Source organism: Arvicola amphibius, chromosome 8 (genome assembly GCF_903992535.2).
Source record: "Arvicola amphibius chromosome 8, mArvAmp1.2, whole genome shotgun sequence".
Taxonomy (NCBI): Eukaryota; Metazoa; Chordata; class Mammalia; order Rodentia; family Cricetidae; genus Arvicola; species Arvicola amphibius.
The window spans coordinates 69,229,625-69,248,829 of NC_052054.1; the positions used below are offsets into that span (position 1 = coordinate 69,229,625).

The 19,205-nt window shown below is 48.4% G+C and overlaps 1 protein-coding gene across 2 annotated transcripts; it reads left to right on the forward strand.

Annotated features, from left to right (window-relative positions):
* The first annotated feature begins 1,522 nt into the window (after nt 1-1,522).
* Nucleotides 1,523-10,757, forward strand: Zscan22 (zinc finger and SCAN domain containing 22). Of its 2 annotated transcripts, none has more exons than XM_038338829.1 (4): nt 1,523-1,663; nt 2,186-2,453; nt 5,117-5,597; nt 7,887-10,757. In XM_038338829.1, the coding sequence occupies exons 3-4, from the start codon at nt 5,195-5,197 to the stop codon at nt 8,963-8,965; spliced, it is 1,482 nt and encodes a 493-aa protein (XP_038194757.1). In that variant the 5' UTR covers nt 1,523-1,663; nt 2,186-2,453; nt 5,117-5,194; the 3' UTR covers nt 8,966-10,757. The 2 variants fall into 2 exon arrangements, with proteins under 2 accessions (XP_038194757.1, XP_038194758.1); XM_038338830.1 differs by having other exon boundaries at nt 2,315-2,453.
* The last annotated feature ends 8,448 nt before the right edge of the window (nt 10,758-19,205 follow it).

Genomic DNA, 19,205 nt, shown 5'->3' on the forward strand with positions numbered 1-19,205 from the left:
TGGGGTCCAGAGGAAAGCACCCTGCAGTACGCATGTCCCCTCACTACACCCACCTACATTATACACATTGCATACATTATGAGAAAATACTTGTTATCGTCCATCTTAGACTGAGTTTCGTGGTGTGGTGCCCAGTCCACAATATTAAATGCCTGATCAAATAGTCTTCCATGTTGTTACTCTCTTTTCCAGATCAGAAAAATATCCTAAGTTGAGTAGTGAGGATCTGCTGTACTAGCGATTTTCTCCTTAACTCAACAGCTTGTATCTTGCTGTTGTCTGCACAGTCCCCATACAGATAACCTGTGATTGCCGTTTATGAAATTTGGTAGCATGGAGCTGAGGCCATTACACAGATTGTTACACTGTGCACTGTTTACTTTGTATGGAGCTCAAAGATAGGCAAATTTGCCTGGCGGTGGTGGCACATGCCTTTAATCCCAGCACTCTGTAGGCAGAGGCAGGAAGATCTTTGTGAGTTCGAGACCAGCCTGATCTACAAGAGCTAGTTCCAGGACAGGCTCCAAAGCTACAGAGAAACCCTGTCTCAAAAAACCACAGAGAGAGAGAGAGAGAGAGAGAGAGAGAGAGAGAGAGAGAGAGAGGGAGGGAGGGGAGAGAGAGAGAAGAAAGAAGGAAGGAAGAAAGAAAGAAAGAAAGAAAGAAAGAAAGAAAGAAAGAAAGAAAGAAAGAAAGAAAGAAAGAAAGAAAGAAAGAAAAATAGGCAAAGTCATGAACAGTTTCACAAATACCTCTGAGACAAGCACCTTGCCTAGAGTTGGGAGCTGTCCGTGGTTCTGAAACATCCATCCTAGCCCTGATCTTTCTCACGTGTTAAGTATTAGTTGGCTAAGATTGGTTAAATTCAAATAAAATGATAAAGACTGGGGAAGGTTATAGCTTGGTGCCTTGGGGTTGTGCTTAATGTGAATAAATCTCTGGATTCCCCCGCACTCAAAAAAAAAAAAAAAAAAAAAAAAAAAGCAAACTCTGACTGACAAGATGGCTATAAAAGAAGTACTTGTTGGCAAGACTGATTTGATTCCCCAGAACCCACATGGTAAGAGAGAACTGAGTTCCACAAGCTGTCTCTTAACCTCTTCACTTGCATCATGCCACACACACACCAAATAAATGTGATTTTTAAAAATTATGTTTATAGATATTTTGCCTGCTTGTATATCTGTACAGCACTTGTGTGCCTGGTGCCTGTGAAAGCCAAAAGAGGGCACCAAAACTCCTGGGAACTACAGTGAGATGATTGTAAGCCATCTGAGGATTCACCTGCACCGTGCATGCTCCAACTTCCCGCGCAAACCACAACCACTACTTACAGACAACTCTGTCCCAACAAACACCAACATAGGGTCGGTCCCCTCCCCGAGCCCTGCGCGCATCAAGCCCGCACGCCTGCAGCTCCCAGCGGGTCCAGGGACTTGTCGCTGTGCTTTCTGGGACTTGTAGTCCAGGTGACGCACCCTGTGGCCGTGCGCCTGAGCTAGGCATGTTGGGAGTTGTGGTCCCTGGGCATGAAGGCGCCTGTGTGTTCGTCATCAGGGTACCTCCGGAATTTTCTGCTGGGACTTCTGGAGACCCGGTGAGAGCTGGAGCCGTGGCACTGAGGGCTGAGAGCTGCGAACGCCCACGCCGAAGCTGACGGCCTGTGAGTAAGAACCGGCAAAGTGTGGGACGGCTGACGAATGTAAGACCGACAAACAAAAAGTGGGACTGACCGACCGGTCATATGTGCCCGACAGGTTGTGCTATGTCTAAAGCATCTTGGCCTTGTATATCACGTCGAGTGACTAACTGATGAAGTGACTGAAAGAAATAGTTCTTTGATGGACTTTGTAGGTGGGTTGTGAGACAGAGCCAGTGGGTTTGTGACTGAGTTCAGTGTGAGTGAAACCCTGTGTCTGAAATGCTGACTAAAATGTTCCTCCTGCCTCCCAAGCACTGGGTGTACACAGCCACACCAAATACTTGAACTGCTTTTATTCCACCATAAAATGTGTATTAACTGAGCCTGGTATGTCACACATGTTCTTTTCGAAGCTGGCCTAAAACTCACTGTGTAGACTGGGCTGGCTTCAATCTCAGAGGTCTGCTTGCCTCTCCCTCCTAAGTGCTGGGATTAAAGACTGTGCCACCATGCCTACCTTATTTGTTTTTAATTATTTTGTAGGTATATTTGCATGTGTGGATGTGGGCATGTGCATGCTATGGGATGGGCCTGGAAGTCAGAGGACAACTTCTGAACGCCGGCTGGCCCTCTCTTGTCTCTCTCCTTGTTTCTGCTCACCGCATACTCCAGACTAGCTGGCCCACAAACTTCCTGGTGATTCTCTGGTCTCTGCCTCCCATCCTGCCATAGAAGTACTGGAATTACAGATGTGTTCTCCTGCATCCAGCTTTTTGCAGGTTCTGGGAACTCAGGACAGCAGGCTTCCATGGTGAGTACCTTTACCTGCTGAGCCATCTCTTTGCCCCCCTCTCCCTTTTGTGGTCCAAGCCATGTCTTGATAGGTAGTTCAGACAGCCTTCAGAGTTGCAATCCTCCTGCTCCATCCTCCCAAGTGTTGGAATTATAGGCATGTGCCACCATGCCTGGACTGAAAAGTCCCTAACTCTTAAGGTGCTGACACTGCAGTGATGGCAGGATAATAACAAATAATCATACAGTTGTGCTATCTACCAAGTGCTGGGATTAAAGGCATGCCCCACCACCACCTAGCTGATCTCAAACTTTTATATTTATGTCTTTATGTGCATGCATACTACAGCACAACACTTTGGGGGGGACGTTTTTATTGATTTTTATTGAGCTCTACATTTTTCTCTGCTCCCCTCCCTGCCTCTCTCCTCCCAGCTTCAACCCTCCCCCAAGGTCCCCATGCTCCCAATTTACTCAGGAGATCTTGTCTTTTTCTACTTTCTACTTCCCATGTAGATTAGATCTATGTAAGTCTCTCTTACAGCACAACACTTTTTTGGTTTTTCGAGACAGGGTTTCTCTGCAGCTTTAGAGCCTGTCCTGGAGCTAGCTCTTGTAGACCAGGCTGGTCTCGAACTCACAGAGATCCGCCTGCCTCTGCCTCCCGAGTGCTGGGATTAAAGGCGTGCGCCACCACCGCCGGGCAGCACAACACTTTTAATAGGCAGGTTTTTCCTTCTACTGTATAGGTCCTAGGTATCAAACGTATGTCAACAGGTTTGGCAGCAAATGCCTTTACCTGATAAACCATCTCAATAGCCCAAATACATGCATCTGAAAAGAAGCAAGGTGGTCAGGCATGGTAGGACATGCACTGGGGATAAAGACTAGAGGCCAGTCTCGTTACATAGTTCCACAGGGAAACAGCAGATAAAGTGGATAATTCACCATGTTGTTATCAGCTCAAAAGATAGGAAAATGGGTAATGTATAAGAGACAGGAGATGTGGCTCTGTGGCTAGCCATGGATTTGCTTGCATTTGCAGCTCACTCTCCTGCTAAATCCTTCCCTAGCTGGGAGACTTTTCTTTCTGTCTGTCTTCACCTAAAATAGGAATATAGCTTATGTCCCTTGAGTTTGTTATAAGTTCATTTGTGTGTGTGTGTGTGTGTGTGTGTGTGTGTGTGTGTGTGTGCACTCCACGTGAAGGCCAGAGGTTGACATCAGGATTCTGCCTCTATCACTTTCCACCTCTGCTGCTGCTGCCGCTGCTGCTACTGTTGTTTTGAAACCAGATCTCTCAACCTACAGCTAGCCAGTGAGCTCTGGGGATCTGCCTGTCTCTGCTCCCCTCTGTGTTGGGGTTATGGACCTGCACAGCCACGCTAGGCTGTGGATCCAAACCCAGGCCATGCTCACTCAGCAAGCACTTTACCCGACTGCGCCATCTCCTTAGCTCTGTGGAAGTTACTTTATTCTTTGTTTTTATTGTTTTTATGTATATAGGTGTTTTGCCTACATGTATGTCTGTGTACTAGATGCATGCCTGGTGAAAACCAGAAGAGGGTGTCAGATGACCTGGGACTGGAATTACAGACAGTTGTGAGCCACTAAGTGGATGCTGAGCCTTCTCTCCAGCCCCTGAGATTTTTTTATTTTCACATGTGGTACTCAATCAAATGACAATACACAACAGTCAGTTCTCTTCCTCCACTCATGTGGTTCCTGCACCCTTACCTGTGGAGCCATCCCATTGCCTGCTCCCCTCTTTTTTTAACTTTATTGGATTTGTTATTTGAAAACAATTTCATACAACATGCATTCTCATTACTATAACCCTCTAGTCTTCCTCCCACCCATTATCCTCCTCCTTACTGACCTTCCCACATTCATAACTGTTTTGGTTTTGAGACCTACCAGATTTAACCAAGATCATTGTAATTATGGGTTTGAAATTCTCTGCTGGAGCTTAATGCGTTCCTCCCTGTTGTATATTTTGTTTTGATTTTTTGTTTGTTTTGTTTTTTGGTATGAGTGCACTATCTATATGTATGCCTACATGCCAGTAGGCCTAGAGCATCAGATTCCATTACAGATGACTGTGAGCCACCATGTGGTTGCTGGGAATTGAACCCAGGTCCTCTGGAAGAGCAGCCAGTGCTCTTAACTGCTGCGCCATCTCTCCAGCCCCTGTTGTATATTCTGAATGCATGGGACCACTGAGCATGAACGGACACTGCCATGATCATTACATTCATTTTATTTCCCCCTGAGGCTTTTATTTCAAGTTGATTTTTAAAATATTTTTTATTGATTTTATTAAGCTTTAATTTTTCTCTGCTCCCTTACCTTCCTATCCCCTCCCCTTCTACCCTTTCCCATGGTCCCCATGCTCCCAGTTTACTCAGGAGATCTTGTCTTTTTCTACTTCCCATGTAGATTCGATCCATGTATGTCTCTCTTAGGGTCCTCATTGTACATTCATCTTTTTCCATGTAAGAATAAGTGACTTGGTGGCAAGCATCTTTTCCTGATAATCCATCTCACTGTTCCAAATACATACATCTAAAAAGAAGCAAGTAGTAGGCATGGTAGTGCATGCACGGAGGATGAGGCAGGAGGATGGTGAATTGGAGGCCAGTCTGGCTACCTCAAACATGCATCTCCTCTCCCTCTTTTCAGATGGGGAAGCTCTAACATTTCTACTGACCCAATTCTGAGGCTCCAGCCATCCCGTGTCTCACTGAGTTCATCTGCCCAATGGCCATCCCCAAGTGCCCTCTGAGTCCAGTACTCTGGGAACAGGACAGCTTCCTTCAGGTGAAGGTGAAAGAGGAGGAAGAAGCTAACCTCTGCCAGAGCCAGGGATGCAGCCCTAGCCCTGCTGCCCATCCTGAGGCTGCACGCCTGCGCTTCCGGCACTTCCGTTATGAGGAGGCATCCAGCCCCCATCAGGCACTGGCACAACTGCGAGAGCTCTGTTGCCAGTGGCTGAGGCCAGAGTCGTCCTCCAAAGAGCAAATGCTGGAGTTGCTGGTGCTGGAGCAGTTCCTGGGTGCACTGCCCCCTGAGATCCAGGCCTGGGTCGGGGCTCAGTGCCCAAAGAGTGGAAAGGAGGCTGCCATTCTGGTGGAGGATCTGACTCAGTTGCTGGACAAGAGAGGTAAGGAGGTAGTCGGCCACAGAGAGCGCTGGCACAGCCTGGCTGGAATGTAGGTCAAGCTAGCTCTAGTTAGGGATTGCTGCTGGGGTCCTTATTCTTACCTTTGTACCTTAGCCATGGGTACCCATGACCAAATCCCACGCAGTTATGAGTAAGGGGCTTAGACACAGCGGCATCCAGAAGATACACTCAGGGAGCCTTGATACTCAGCCTGCTTGCTCTTATGTTCCATATCTCCTTTAGGTCTGGGTTTCTCTGTGTAGCTTTGGAGCCTATCCTGGGACTTGCTCTGTAGAACTCACAGAGAGCCCTCTGCCTCTGCCTCCCAAGTGCTGGGATTAAAGGTGTACACCACCAGTGGCCCAGTGAGGGTATCAGATCTTGGAGTTACAGACAGTTGTGAGCTGCCATGTGGGTGCTGGGAATTGAACCCGGGTCCTCTGGAGCAGCCAGTCTCTTAACCGCTCTCCGGCCCTTATTTTTTTTTAAAGGCAAGGTCTTTTGTACCAAAGCTAACTTCTAATTTGCTACATACCTGGAGATGACCTTGATCTTCTGATCCTCCTGCCTCCACTTCCCAAATGCTGGGATTACAGGCATGTGCCACCACACACACCCAGCTTCAGATGCTGATACTCTAGGGATATAGGTAAGCACTCTGCCAGCTGAGCTATATCCCTAGCTTATCACCATCTCCCCAAAGGTAGTCCATCAGTTCCTGACTTATTATCAGATGGACAGAGGAAAAGAGCAAGCAATGTCTAGTGTGAGCCTCACTGAACCAATCAGATCTGTGTTTGCCTTTGGACCGTCAAATCCCGGGAACTCATAGTGAGCCTGGGGCTCTTCCCCAAAGGAAGTGTGGCTCCCGGCCCAGATGAAATGACTGAATGCCTTGAGTGAGAGGGACGGGGAGAGAAATAAGTATCCCTGTGTGTCCTCTTGTGGCCTTCCCTGTGCTCGCCTACAGGACCTGGGGGATGGTTAGATGGCCCTGAACTGGAGTGGGTACTTGTCATTCAAGGAGACCCACACATGTATTCCCTGCCCAGGGATGTCTGGTAGGATGCAAGGGCCCAAGTGCTGTACAGTCTAGTCCAGGAACTCCCAGAGCAAGTCCCAGTCTGGCTGCAAGCTAACTGAGCAAGTCCAAGTCCGTCAGAATCTCTTTTAATCCTATGATTTTACTACTCACTTATTCATTTATTAAGACAGGGTCTTACTATGTAGCTCTTGGCTTGGAACTACAATGTAGCACTATCTTGGAACAAGCTCTAGAGACCAGCTGGTCTTGAATTCAGAGATCCTCCTGGCTCTGTCTCCTGACCACTGGGACTAAAGGCATGCTTGACCATGCATAACCCTGTGATGGTGTACCTGGAGTTCAGCACCTCCCCTGGGCCTCAGTCTCCTCATATACAGTAGAACCACTAAGTACCTCCCCTGGAAAGGATGAGGCAGTGAAAGTTACACAGTGCACTTGGAAACATAAGCCAGCGGCCCTGGCAAGCAAGCACTATCAAAAACTGAGGTCCAGATGATGGCAGTGCTAAATTTAAGGATTGACAACTTGGCACCTCAGAGTCTGGGGTTAGAGCCCTGTTTCTGAGTCTACTCAGCCCAAGGGTAGACTGGAAGAACAGCTGTTGCATACTTCTCTGACTCATCCGTGGGACTCATCCGTAAACATTGCCAGCTGAAGTATCCTCAGGTACCCTTTGCTCCCGTGGAGAGCGGGTCAGTGCAGGTGCACCTCTCCTTCCTGTTTACTCGGATCCCGATCGGGGAGTTCAGGAGCAAATCAGTTGTCTACCTAGAGTTCTGCTGTAAGAAGTGACAGTCACAGGCATCTGGCTTCATTCTCATTCAGCCACTGTTCCCAAAGACAGCCTCTGAGTTTAAGGGACAGAGCCTGGACTCACAGAACTTGGCCCTGCCCCAGATTGCCGGGAGCAGATGCACAGGTACCCGACAAGGCCCAGCTTCCTCCACTCTTGTTTTTCCGATCTTATCCATATGTAAGTTTGCCTTTGGGCATTTTAGCCAGATCAGGAGCCTTGGCAAGACAGATGGCTTGATTGGGTGAGGAAAAATAAGAACCATGATGCAGTTTAGGGTAGTATAAGAGGACAGTCCTGAATCCTTTTTCTTATCCAAGACACCGAAGGGGAGACGTCCCCTTGGAAATGGGACCATGTGACAGATATGTGAACGGGGCCTCAGGCAGATGGAGAGGCTTGTGTGGTGACTGGTGACGGGGAAGTAACAGTATGATTTGCATGGTTCCAGGGTGCGAACCTGGAGTGGAACACGAAGAGGCAAGTTGTAAACAGAGCAGCACAGACGAGTTACACCCACCAGACATGGCCACTGAAATACCCGCAGGAGTCGTTTCCCCAAAATCCACTTTTGCCCACACTTGTAAACCTGAGAGCAGCTCTGCGAGCAAGCCAGAGCTCCTAGGAGCACTCTGGATGAAGCCTGCTGCCCAAGAGATGGATTTCAGAAAAGACCTGGGGTCTCACATGGGTGCCCCCAAAGACCAGCCTGGCTATGAGTCTGACGTCTCAGGAAACAGTTCCAACACGTGGCCCAGCTTCCCTTCCCAAGACAAGGCTTCTTCAGAGGAGAAATTTGGTCCATTGTATGACTATGGGACAGTGCCTCCCGATACACACTCAGGAAAGAAGCCCTCCACGTACAGTGAATGTGTGAGAACATTCCAGAATACGTCAGCCCTGGAGGCCCACCAGAAGAGCCACTCTCAGAAGATGCCCTATGCCTGTGTCGAGTGTGGGAAGGCTTTCGGTCGGAGCACCCACCTTGCCCAACACCAGGTTGTCCACACAGGAGCAAAGCCCCATGCATGTAAAGAGTGCGGGAAAGCCTTCAGGCGAGTCACCCACCTGACGCAGCACCAGAGGATCCACACGGGGGAGAAGCCCTATAAGTGTGAGGAGTGTGGCAAAACCTTCAGCCGCAGCACCCACCTCACCCAGCATCAGCGGGTACACACCGGGGAGCGGCCTTATGAGTGTGACCTGTGCGGCAAGGCCTTCAGCCAGAGCACCCACCTGACACAGCACCAGCGCATCCACACCGGGGAGAAGCCCTACAGGTGTGACGTCTGTGGGAGAGCCTTCAGCGACTGCTCAGCTCTGGTCCGGCACCTGAGAATCCACTCTGGAGAGAAGCCCTATCGGTGCAAGGACTGCCCAAAGGCCTTCGCGCAGAGCTCCTCCCTCATTGAGCACCAGCGCACGCACACGGGAGAGAAGCCCTACAAGTGCAGTGACTGTGGGAAGGCCTTCAGCCGCAGCTCAGCTCTCATGGTCCACCTAAAGATCCATGTCACTGTGCTCCAGTGACTGCAAGCACCATAGCACAGCCTCCCTCAGAGCAACCCTGAATTCCACAGGAGCCGGGGACCCCACTGGTGGATAACTGTGTCACCCAGTGTCTAAGGGCAGAGGGGCCATCTGGGAACACCTCTACATTTGAGGTCCCAGGTGAAGTCCCCTAATGAACATAGAGATTCAGACTAATCGGTGAAACTTCCAGAAGCTTCCTACTGCCTTCTCTCTCCCACTCAGGCTGGTCCCAAAGAAAAGATACCTGAGCTAAAGATGTGCATTTGTTCTTGGAACCAGAGCAAGTAGAGCTGAGTGTCTATCTGGCTCAGGTGACCTCTAGGTGATCCTCTAGGTAGGAAGGCCCGAGCTTCACATTCTCACATGGCTACTGTTCTTGCCAGTTCCTTTGCTGTTCAGCCTAGAAAGGATGCCTGCCAGGCTCACTCAGTGCCTTCCTCCCTGCTTCCCCACCACATTAGTGTCTACTAACACCAAGACACTTATGAGGCCGCCTCTCTGGTGAAGCCTTCTCCATGCCATCCCACTCATGCTTTCTCTGGCTGCATCTACCATGGTGCTTGACACTTGTCCAGTATCGTCTTCTCCTCCCACATCTCCCTTTCAGACTCCAGCCCTGTGGATTCACCTCGGGCTCATCTATAATCTAGCCCCTCCTCCAGCATCACCTTCCGTGAGCCCTCATGGCCTCCCACTGGATTTTGATCAGGGCTCTTCTTTCTCACTCCTTCCGGCCTTAATTCCATCCCCACCCACTTTCTTCCTGCTGCGGCTCTTTTTGCTACCCAGTCATATTGTGTCACACTAGGATAGGAAGTTGCCCAGTGAGTCACCTTTTCAGCAAACTTTGGTGAATGAGGTATAAGTATGCCACGATACATGTCACTTTGGCCCAAGCAATTGTTCTAGTTATCCTCAACTGTGTGTGTGAATGCTTGTCTTGGTTGCACAGTGATGTAAAAGTGGTTTCAAAGTACTGGTCTGCCTGTTGGGCAAACTACACTCCTTGCCTGTTGTCTGTGTTTGCTCCAGACCTGGCCTCCTCTTGCACCTTCCACTCCTGTAGCCTCACCTCCCACATGCCAGCCAACTTTCTCCCACCTGTGTGCCTTTCTGCCTGTCCCTGGAACCCTGAAGCCCTCTGTCCTCTGATATCGCAGATGTCCTTGAGGAGCTTCCCCAGCCATTCTGACCTGACCCTCCCTTGCTGCTGTGGGGCCCCATTCACCGCTGTCTTAAACCTCTCGCCATGTCACTGTACTTGCGCTTCTTACAGAATGCACAGGCCAGCGCTCCCAAGGCCACAAATAGTTCATGCTGTGGACAGGGCACACAATGCACAAACCCTTCCCAGGGTCTCCCTTGGGTAGCTACTGACCTCCACCCAGAGCCCCTGTGTGCACATAAGCCTGGCTGCAGTAGTCAGAACAAAACATGGCTATACCGAGTCTTCCTCAAGCCCTGGGTGCTGTAGACTTGGGGGGGGGGGGTGCCAGCACTCTGCCAATCCTAAAATCATAACCTGTTTACTCTGCCTGACTTCCTTTCCCTCAGAAAGAGGATCCCCTGCTCTTGTGCCTCTTGACAAACACGGGTGACTTCACAAGGTCCACAGTCATGGATCTATGTGAACTACTGTATCTAGATCCATTAGCATAATACACTTTGTTTTCCTGAGCCTCCCATGTCTCCTCTTGTGGCCTCACCTGACTGACTATCACACACAAGAACATAGACCACCAGGAGAGTTGCAAACTGGAGAATTTCAATAAAAGTACTGAAATTCCTACCACATGAGTGGAAGCTGCACACAGGTTGGGCTGCTCCAATTGCATTTGCTTCTGTGTGGCCAGTTGGGGTGGGGGTCCTCCGAGCAAAGGTCATACTACAGGCCCACTGGCATGGCTACTCCATGGAGGGTTTAGATGCAGGGCAATTAGGTAGGACTGAGAACCCACCCCCAGTTTGCAGGGTTCCTGGTCCCTGTGTATATGGTATAGTGCTATACAAAGTTCGCACACACAGGCCTCTTCACAAGATGTCTGTGATACTGAAATGGACAGTTCAGGCCAGCTGGCACCCACTGGGCTCTGATCTCTAGAATACAAAGCTGCCAGGTCTATAGGCCCAAGCTCTCAGACCCAGGGCTAATAGCTGTAACGCAGACTGCTGTGGAGGGTTAAGGAATCCCAATACCTAAGACTGCCTGTTACCCACAATGTCCATTGCCACTGAGAGCTTAAGAATCCAAACGTGTAGGCCAGCAAGAGAGCTCGACCACTACTGAGGAGGCCAGGACTGGAGATACTCAAAGGTCTTCACAAGGATTATAACACTAGGGGGCGCCCGTCTGCTGCTGGTCTCACGCGCGACTTGAGCAGAGACGGCAGGCAAGCACCAAGGGAAACCAATGCTACCAAGACCAGCATATGAGTAGTCTACTAGCCTAACCACGATTCTGCGTAAAACAGAAGCACCACAGATGGCTGATGGTTAACACAAAAATGCCTAGTCCCAGGCAGCCCCACCTCTCTAGGTCACAGATCAACCTTACCCCAATCGACAGTTCCCAAGCTTAAGCCTAGGTTTTCCGTCCTACTGTATACTCACAGTGACACCACAGGACATGATTGTCCTTTTTTTTTTTTCCAGGCTTGAGTCCCTTCTGCACCTGTGTGTGTCTTTTCAATGGTCCCTCCGTGGGCACTTGGAACTACGGTGTCAGACCCTGCCTTTACAGGGAAGTGCTGGCAAGAAACAAAGAACACTTAACAAAGTACTTAAAGGGCCATCTACCTGAGAGGAGCACTAGAATTTGCAGAAAGGGAGATAATGGGGTTCCTCCAGCCTCTTTGAAATGAGGACATTGTAGTTGAATCTGAAGCAGAAAGAAAAGGCCTTGAGGCGCCAGGGAAAGAGCAAGTGCAAAGACCAGGTGAAGCAGTAGGGACAGGGGACCCCGAAGTTGGTCACCATGGCCACGGCGAGTAATAGGCCTGGCACTTCCCTTCATGAGTTACCGTCTCCCAGTCACAGTAGGTTCCAGGAACTCAGCAGATCTATAACCGGGCAAGACCGGAGCAAAAGAATGGGACCGGAAGTGTGCTGTTTCGCGCCTCTACCAACGTTTGGGGAGGGGGTGGTGGACTCATTGAGGGCCTGAAGGTTCCCGTTTTGAACCTTGTTCCCAGAGCAGCAGGACTAAACAGAATGCCACATAATCATGGGGGCTGCCAGCACGGAACCGCACGTGCAGTGGACCACCATCTCTCCTTCGGTCTTCAGGGCTTGAGACCTGGGGGGAGGGGGCAGCGCAAAACCTGATGGGAAATGTAGTCCTGTAGACGCCCTCCTGTATACTGATTGAGGGAGGAGGGGTTGTACCCTCCTGTATACTGATTGAGGGAGACATGGCATAGATGAGATCCCTTCCACAGGACTCAGCTTCTCTGAACCAAGCTCCTTGTTTCTGTTGGCTTCTGCCACAACTATATTTGACTCCAAATTCTAGATAGAGTCCACCTCTTTAGCTGCTTCTCACCTCAACTTGCTCTAACCATTTGTCTTTTCTTGCCTATTTGTGTTAGTAAAGTGTCAGGCTGGAGAGATGGCTCAGAGGTTAAGAGCACTGGCTGCTCTTCCAGAGGACCTGAGTTCAATTCCCAGCAACCACATGGTGTCTCACCGCACAACCATCTGTAATGAGATCTAGTGCCCTGTTCTGATGTGCAGGCATATGTGCAGAACAGAGTAAAGTGTCCTCTCTCTAGCTCCTGGAGTTACCTATGCCCTCTGGGTGCCCACCATGTGCGGCATCTCAAGCCTCCTAACCCCTCCCCCATGGGCAACTCCTCTATTTACTATGATCTTCCTCTCTCCTTTCTTGGATTTGACCAACATTCCACCCTTCCTGCCCCCACCCCAACACTGATGCCCCAGTTTCAGCAGGAAGTAGTCCTTTATCATCAACAAAGGGTTGGAGTGTTAGGCCTCAAAGGAACCTGGACAAGTCTCACTCAGTACTTGTGGTTCTTCCAGCATTTCTCACCCCACCCTTACCCTAAACCTCTCCCTCCCAGGGGCAGGGCTTCTTCTTCCCTTTCCCCAGTCTGACCCCTATGTAATCAGCCAGTTTGGACATGTAGTCTCTTGGTGTTTTTTGGCCTCTGGATTCCAAGTGCTCTTTGCTCCCTCTCTCTCTCCTTCCTCCCTCGCAGCACCCCACCTCCTTTCATGGCCCAGTTCACTCTGGACCCTTCCAGGTGCCTCTGGCTGAAATCTCCCCCATATTTACAATAAGCCTTCTCCACCATACCTAGAAGCAGTCATGTCCTCATTTTCTCATTCAGTGAGTAGCAGAGAAAAGCATCAAATAGATAACATCATCAAACCGAGCGTTCAGAACATCCTGGAGAGGCAACTTAAGTAGCCTGACTGGAAGAGCAAAGGAAAGGTAATACCATCAAACCGGAGGTTTACAAACATCCCCAAAACTCAACTAGGGAGTGCCCTGCTGAAACCATTATGCTTGGAATTTCTAAATGAAAAATTCAGAAGAGCAGAGTACTCTCCATGAATACTTCCTGTCTCTCATTCCCATATATGCACATTTTATATCATGGGATAAACAATAATAATGTAGACTGGAAATATTTTACCTTCTGTCTTTTTTGTTTTTCCCTTGTTGTTTTATTTATTTTGGTTTCTGCCTGGCCTGGAACTCATCATGTAGACCAGGCTGGCCTCCAACTCAACAAAGATCTTCTGGCATCTGCATCTGGAGTGCTGGGATTAAAGGCTTGCGCCACCACACCTACTAATACAATATTTTTATTGTTGTTTGTTTTGTTTTTGTTCTTTGAGACAGGGTTTTTCTGTAGTCTTGGCTGTCCTGGAACTTGCTCTGTAGACCAGACTGTCTTCGAACTCACAGAGATCCACCTGCCCCTGCCTCCTGATTGCTGGGATTAAAAGCGTGCACCACCTCCATGTTCTTAATACCTTTACCCTCTTGCTGTTTCTCTCTCTCACCATCACAGACCTAGGAGTACATCCTGCACCAGGGTAAGGCTTCGGAGGACACATGACATAAGCATGCTTGGCCTGAAGTCAAAGGCCATCTTGGCTGTTCTGTCAAGCCCACATCTAAGTGAGCTAAAACAGCACATAAAAGGCCAGCAAGATAACTCAAGTGTTTAAAAACACTTGCTGCCGAGCCTGATAACCTGAGTTAAATCCCTAGAACCTACATAATGGAAGGAGAGAACTCAACTTCCCCCAAGTTGTCCTCTGACCTCCACAATGCCTTCCTATAAGCAAATAAAAAAGTAAATATTTAAAAACCCCTGCATTTTAAGGGCTGGAGAGATGGCTCAGAGGTTAAGAGCACTGACTGCTCTTCCAGAGGTCCTGAGTTCAATTCCCAAAAACCACATGGTGACTCATAACCATCTGGTGCCCTTTTCTAGCATGTAGGCATATATGCTAGCAGAACACTGTATACATAAAAGATAAATCTTTTCTGTATAATATATATATATGTGTGTGTGTATGTACATATATATGTATATGTACATACATATATATGTAAATATAAGGTACATTAGAGTCACTCTTGGCTACATATTGATGAGAAGACTCTGCTTCAGAAAAACAACAACCAAAAACAAAGGTGGGTCACTTTCCAGTGATGGCAGTTAATTAAAACAGACATGTGAACATGTGGTATATAACTGCAGTATATACAGGCACCATCCTATGGGCTGTGGCTATAGCTCTGTGTTAGAGGGTTTGCCTGGCATGCATAAGGCTCTGGATGCCATCCCCAGGACTCAAAATAAATAAATACATAAAGATACCAGGCATGATCCTGAAGGAACAACTCCTCTTCCTGGGCTCCTAGACTTGACTGGGAGAGTCAGGCTCCAACAAAATGAATACTCAGATGACTGAGAAAATCAAGTATACTTCCAAAGTAGAGGTTCTGGATAGGGCTTGGAAATCAGTCACTAGGGTCCTGCTATGAAACAGACTAAATCCCTCACACCAAGCCGAAAGACTACAGCACTCGATCCCTTTAAAGTTGAGGCAAAATGGGCTTAGCGAGATGAACCCAGATCAGCAGGGCCTGCAACCAAATTCTGAAGATCTAGAGTTAAGATCTTCAAACACCCCTGAACCTGAGTGCCCAGAGCTCCTGCAGGCTTTACTGGTAGAGGTGATGAAAATGGAACTCAAGGCCTTGTGCTTGCTTGAACAAGTGCTCTACCACCGAGCCACGCCTCAGCCTCGCACTGGTAGATTCTAAGCAGGCCTTCCACCACTGAGATTCATCCCCAGCCAATGTCATTCTTCACCCCAATATTCCATTTGAGTGGGGGGTGGGACTTGATTCCATTTGCCATCACCACCCCAGTAACAAACATTCCTCCTATCATTTCCCAGTACCACTGAGCCACCCTGCCATGTGGTCCCAATTTACAGCAAAGGCAACTGAGCAGCCAGTGAGCGCACCTGTGTTGTGTGAACTGTTTCTGGAGAGAGGTGGCCAAACATCCACTCACTTCAGATAGGGCATGTGGCGGTTTGAATGTAACTGGCCCCCATAATCTCATAGGGAATGGCACTATTAGGAGGTGTGGCTTTGTAGAAGTGAGTATGGCCTTGTTGACGGAAGCTTGTCACTGTGGGGGTGGGCTTTCCGGTTTCCTATGCTCAGGATACTGCCCAGTGAGTCACTCAACTTCTTGTTGTCTGCAAGATGTAGCACTCTCAGCCCTAGCAACACATCTACCTGCACACCTCCATGTTCCCAATCATGATGATAATGGACTGAACCTCTGAAACTGTAAGCAAGCCACCCCAATCAAATGTTTCCCTTTATAAGAGTTGCTGTGGTCATGGTGTCTCTTCACAATAAAAACCCTTACTAAAACAGGTACCACCAACAAAAATAAAGGATTCCACAAAAGTAAAAGAGTGGAAGCTTGATAAAGCCACGAGTTTAACTGAAGCGTGAGAATATTATGCAGCTAACTTGCTGAAGAAAATCTCTCTTTTAACCAAGCAACCTGTTAACTGTATATAAATCCTCTAGGAGGAGAGTAGCTTCATAAAGCGCACCCCCCCCCCATTTCCTTGGCAGAAAGAATCTCCTGGTAATCATAGCTGCTGAGACAGTTTGAGGGCAATGGCCATGTTCTGCCCAGAGGATAGAACACCACAATTCTCTGCTTTGAAGTCCTTTTCCTATAACAAGTATGCCTCCCACACATGGGAAGCCAGCTTTGGTTGGCCCAAAGCAGGGGGACTGCTCAGCTTGTCTGCCATGGAGTCTACAGGGGGGGGGAACAAAACTGTGCTGGAAGAGCTGGAGGAACAATAGAGATGCCTGTCATTAGTTCATTCTTTGTTTTTAATTTTTTTATTACATCTACTAATCTCTTGTGTGGGTGTATGCTGAACCATCTCACCAAACCCATTTTGCTTGTCTGCATGTCTTTGAGATGTTCTTATTGTTGTGGGAAGGGATGCATATTCAACAGCATACATGTGGAGATCAGAGGATCATTTTGGGATAGATATCTCTTTCCACCTTTTTTTTTCTAGCCAGGGTTACTCTGGGTTAACAGCCCTCACAGTCCTGGAAGTCACTCTGTAGACCAGGTTGGCCTTGAACTCGCAGAGATCCACCTTCCTCTACCTCCTGAGCGCTGTGATTAAAGGTGTGCGCCACCACCGGTCTTCTAAGGGTCCAGTGGCTCTTCCCACTTTCTTTTGAGGTAGGGTCTCTTGTAACTGCCACCACATGACTAATGCTCCTGTTTCCTCATCCCATCTCATTACAAATAATAACATGATTATGCAATATGCAGAATATCCTTGGAAGAGGTTGTGGAGCAGAGTAAATTCTTCCCCAGGTCCTGCCAGGTCTATTTAAAAAGGACCAAATTTAGGTACCTACAGAGCTGTGGGAGATGCAGTGCAGGAGGAAGGACAGTCCAGGTGAGATAGGAGACTCCATGTTCTGGAGCCAGCCACCTCCACTCACAGGCCTTACCTTCTTCTGCTGACTAACCAGTACTTCATTTTTCTAGTCTGTCATGGCCACATAAAATGGGATGTCTGTGTCATAAAGTTGTCCCAAAGAGTAAATGATTTGATTCCTAGACTCCTAATGTCTACATAGAGTCTTTAAGGGATTTACCACAAGATGAGTCCAACTAGGATGGGGGTCAATGAATGAGGGAGGCTGGCAATCCAGACTGATGCCACAAAGCTGCCAGGAGTCTCTCCGAGTGAGGTGGAAGCAAAGGCCAATGAGGGCAGAGGTGGGTTTCTAAGGTATTTCAGTTTCCTGTGGCTAGTGGCTTGGAACAACAGCAATTTATTCTCTCAGAGTTCTGAAAGCCAGAAGTTCAAAAATCAAGGTATTGTAGGATCCTGTGCCCCATGAAGGCTGTAGGAAAGGATCTTTTCATACTAATTTCAACTTCTGGTGGTTGGTGGCACAGTCCTTTAATCCCAGCAGTCAGGAGAGAGAGGCAAGCAAATCTGTGATTTGGAGGTTAGCCAAATAGTGAGCTCCAGCACAGCCAAGGCTACATTAAGAGACCCTGTCAAAACAAAAACAAAACAAAACACTAAACCATCTTCTGGTGGCTCCAGGTGTTTCTTAGCTTGTTGGCTGCATCACTCCAGTCTCTGCTTCTATGGCCACATGGCTTTTGCTCATCCACTCCTTCCTCCTCTTCTCCCCATCTCCTTCCTTGTTACTACTAAAATTCCCTCCAAGGGGAAGATGTGAGCTGTGTCTACTCAGTCTGCTAATGTTCCAATGGGAAACAAAGGCTCACTCCACCAAAGTTCACTCTGTGGAACCAGCGTGAGTGACAGGGTTTCCTTACAAGGCACAGGTGCTGGGTTACTTACAGAGGTGTCGCTACTCCGCTCTCAACATCCCCCACCTGAAGAGTCTTTATCCAGCAGAGAGGAGAGTTTCCCCATAGCCATAGTTGCATAGACGGAGCCTCCCTCCCCTAGTCTTCCCGGCCTATAGAGTCTAGCCCCTTCAAGACCTCAAACAAGTAAGGCAGAGCTGCATACAGTTATCTACTTATGAGATCTTATGACACTTCCCAACTCTGCATGATGGAGTGTAAACAGTCAAGTCTAGAATGTATAATATTTCTACAAGGAGCTCAGCTCAACTCCCCAAAATGGTGATTTCTTGGCTCTGAGGATGACCAAGCACAAGCACAATACCTCTTCCTCCCCATCCCCTTTTCAAGGGATGGTGGTGCTACCAATTTCTTACTTAGTGGGCAAAGGTTTTGCCTCTTACAAAGGCTGTCATTGGATTTAAGGCCCATCTCAGTAACCCAGACTGATTTCAACATGAGATCCTTCCATACATCCTAGTTCAAAAAGGTTATGTCCACAGTCCGAATATTAGCACAGGAACAGACCTTTCTGGGGGAAGGGGAGCACTATTCCATCTACCTTGACAGCAAACGATAGCCAGGCCAGAGTGGATAGTGACGATGGATTTCTCATGAATGCAAGGCCAAGTTCTGGACTCAGTAGGCCTGGACTGGTCTCTACCAGGTAGATGGACTTATCCAATACCCACACATTTCAAACCAGGTGAAAATCAGCTTAATGATTTAACAAACACCCATGGTATCATCAGCAAGAGCCATGAGGAACCATCATAAGATAGAAAACTGTAGGAAGGCAGGAATGTAGCCCTATCCACAGATAGATTAACTACCCAACTGCCCGGACACCCTCCATGAGGGGGGCGTAATAGGCCCCCAGACCTCAGCACAACTGACTCCATGATGGAAAAACCATTCAGGTCATAAAAACTCAGTACACAGACAGCACCACCTGCCAAAACAGAAACAAAGACTTAATCCTTCAAAATCCACAGTTCCTGGAAAGTCTCTAAATGTTCTAACCTTGGTCTTTGGCTTCTGCAGTTCTGCTTCTGGCTAACTGTTCTTGTTAACTGAAGAGTGTGAACCCAGGACATGGTTTCTGTGCTTAAAAGCTCACCCTGAGGAAGGCTTGGGGTTACACTGGGATCCCAAACACACAGTGTTTAGTCACCAGCCGGCTAATAAAGACTTTCTGTTGGCTTAAATCTGTGCCCAAGAACTTTTCTCTGATAGATACAGCACAAGAGTTGGGAAGCAGAGGCAGGTGAATCTCTGTTTGAGGCCAACCCGGTCTA

Coding starts and splice junctions, on each gene's coding strand:
- Zscan22 (XM_038338829.1), top strand. CDS start 5,195: ATGGCCATCCCCAAGTGCCCTCTGAGTCCAGTACTCTGGGAACAGGAC. Junction 5,598..7,886: donor TCAGTTGCTGGACAAGAGAG/GTAAGGAGGTAG, acceptor GCATGGTTCCAG/GGTGCGAACCTGGAGTGGAA.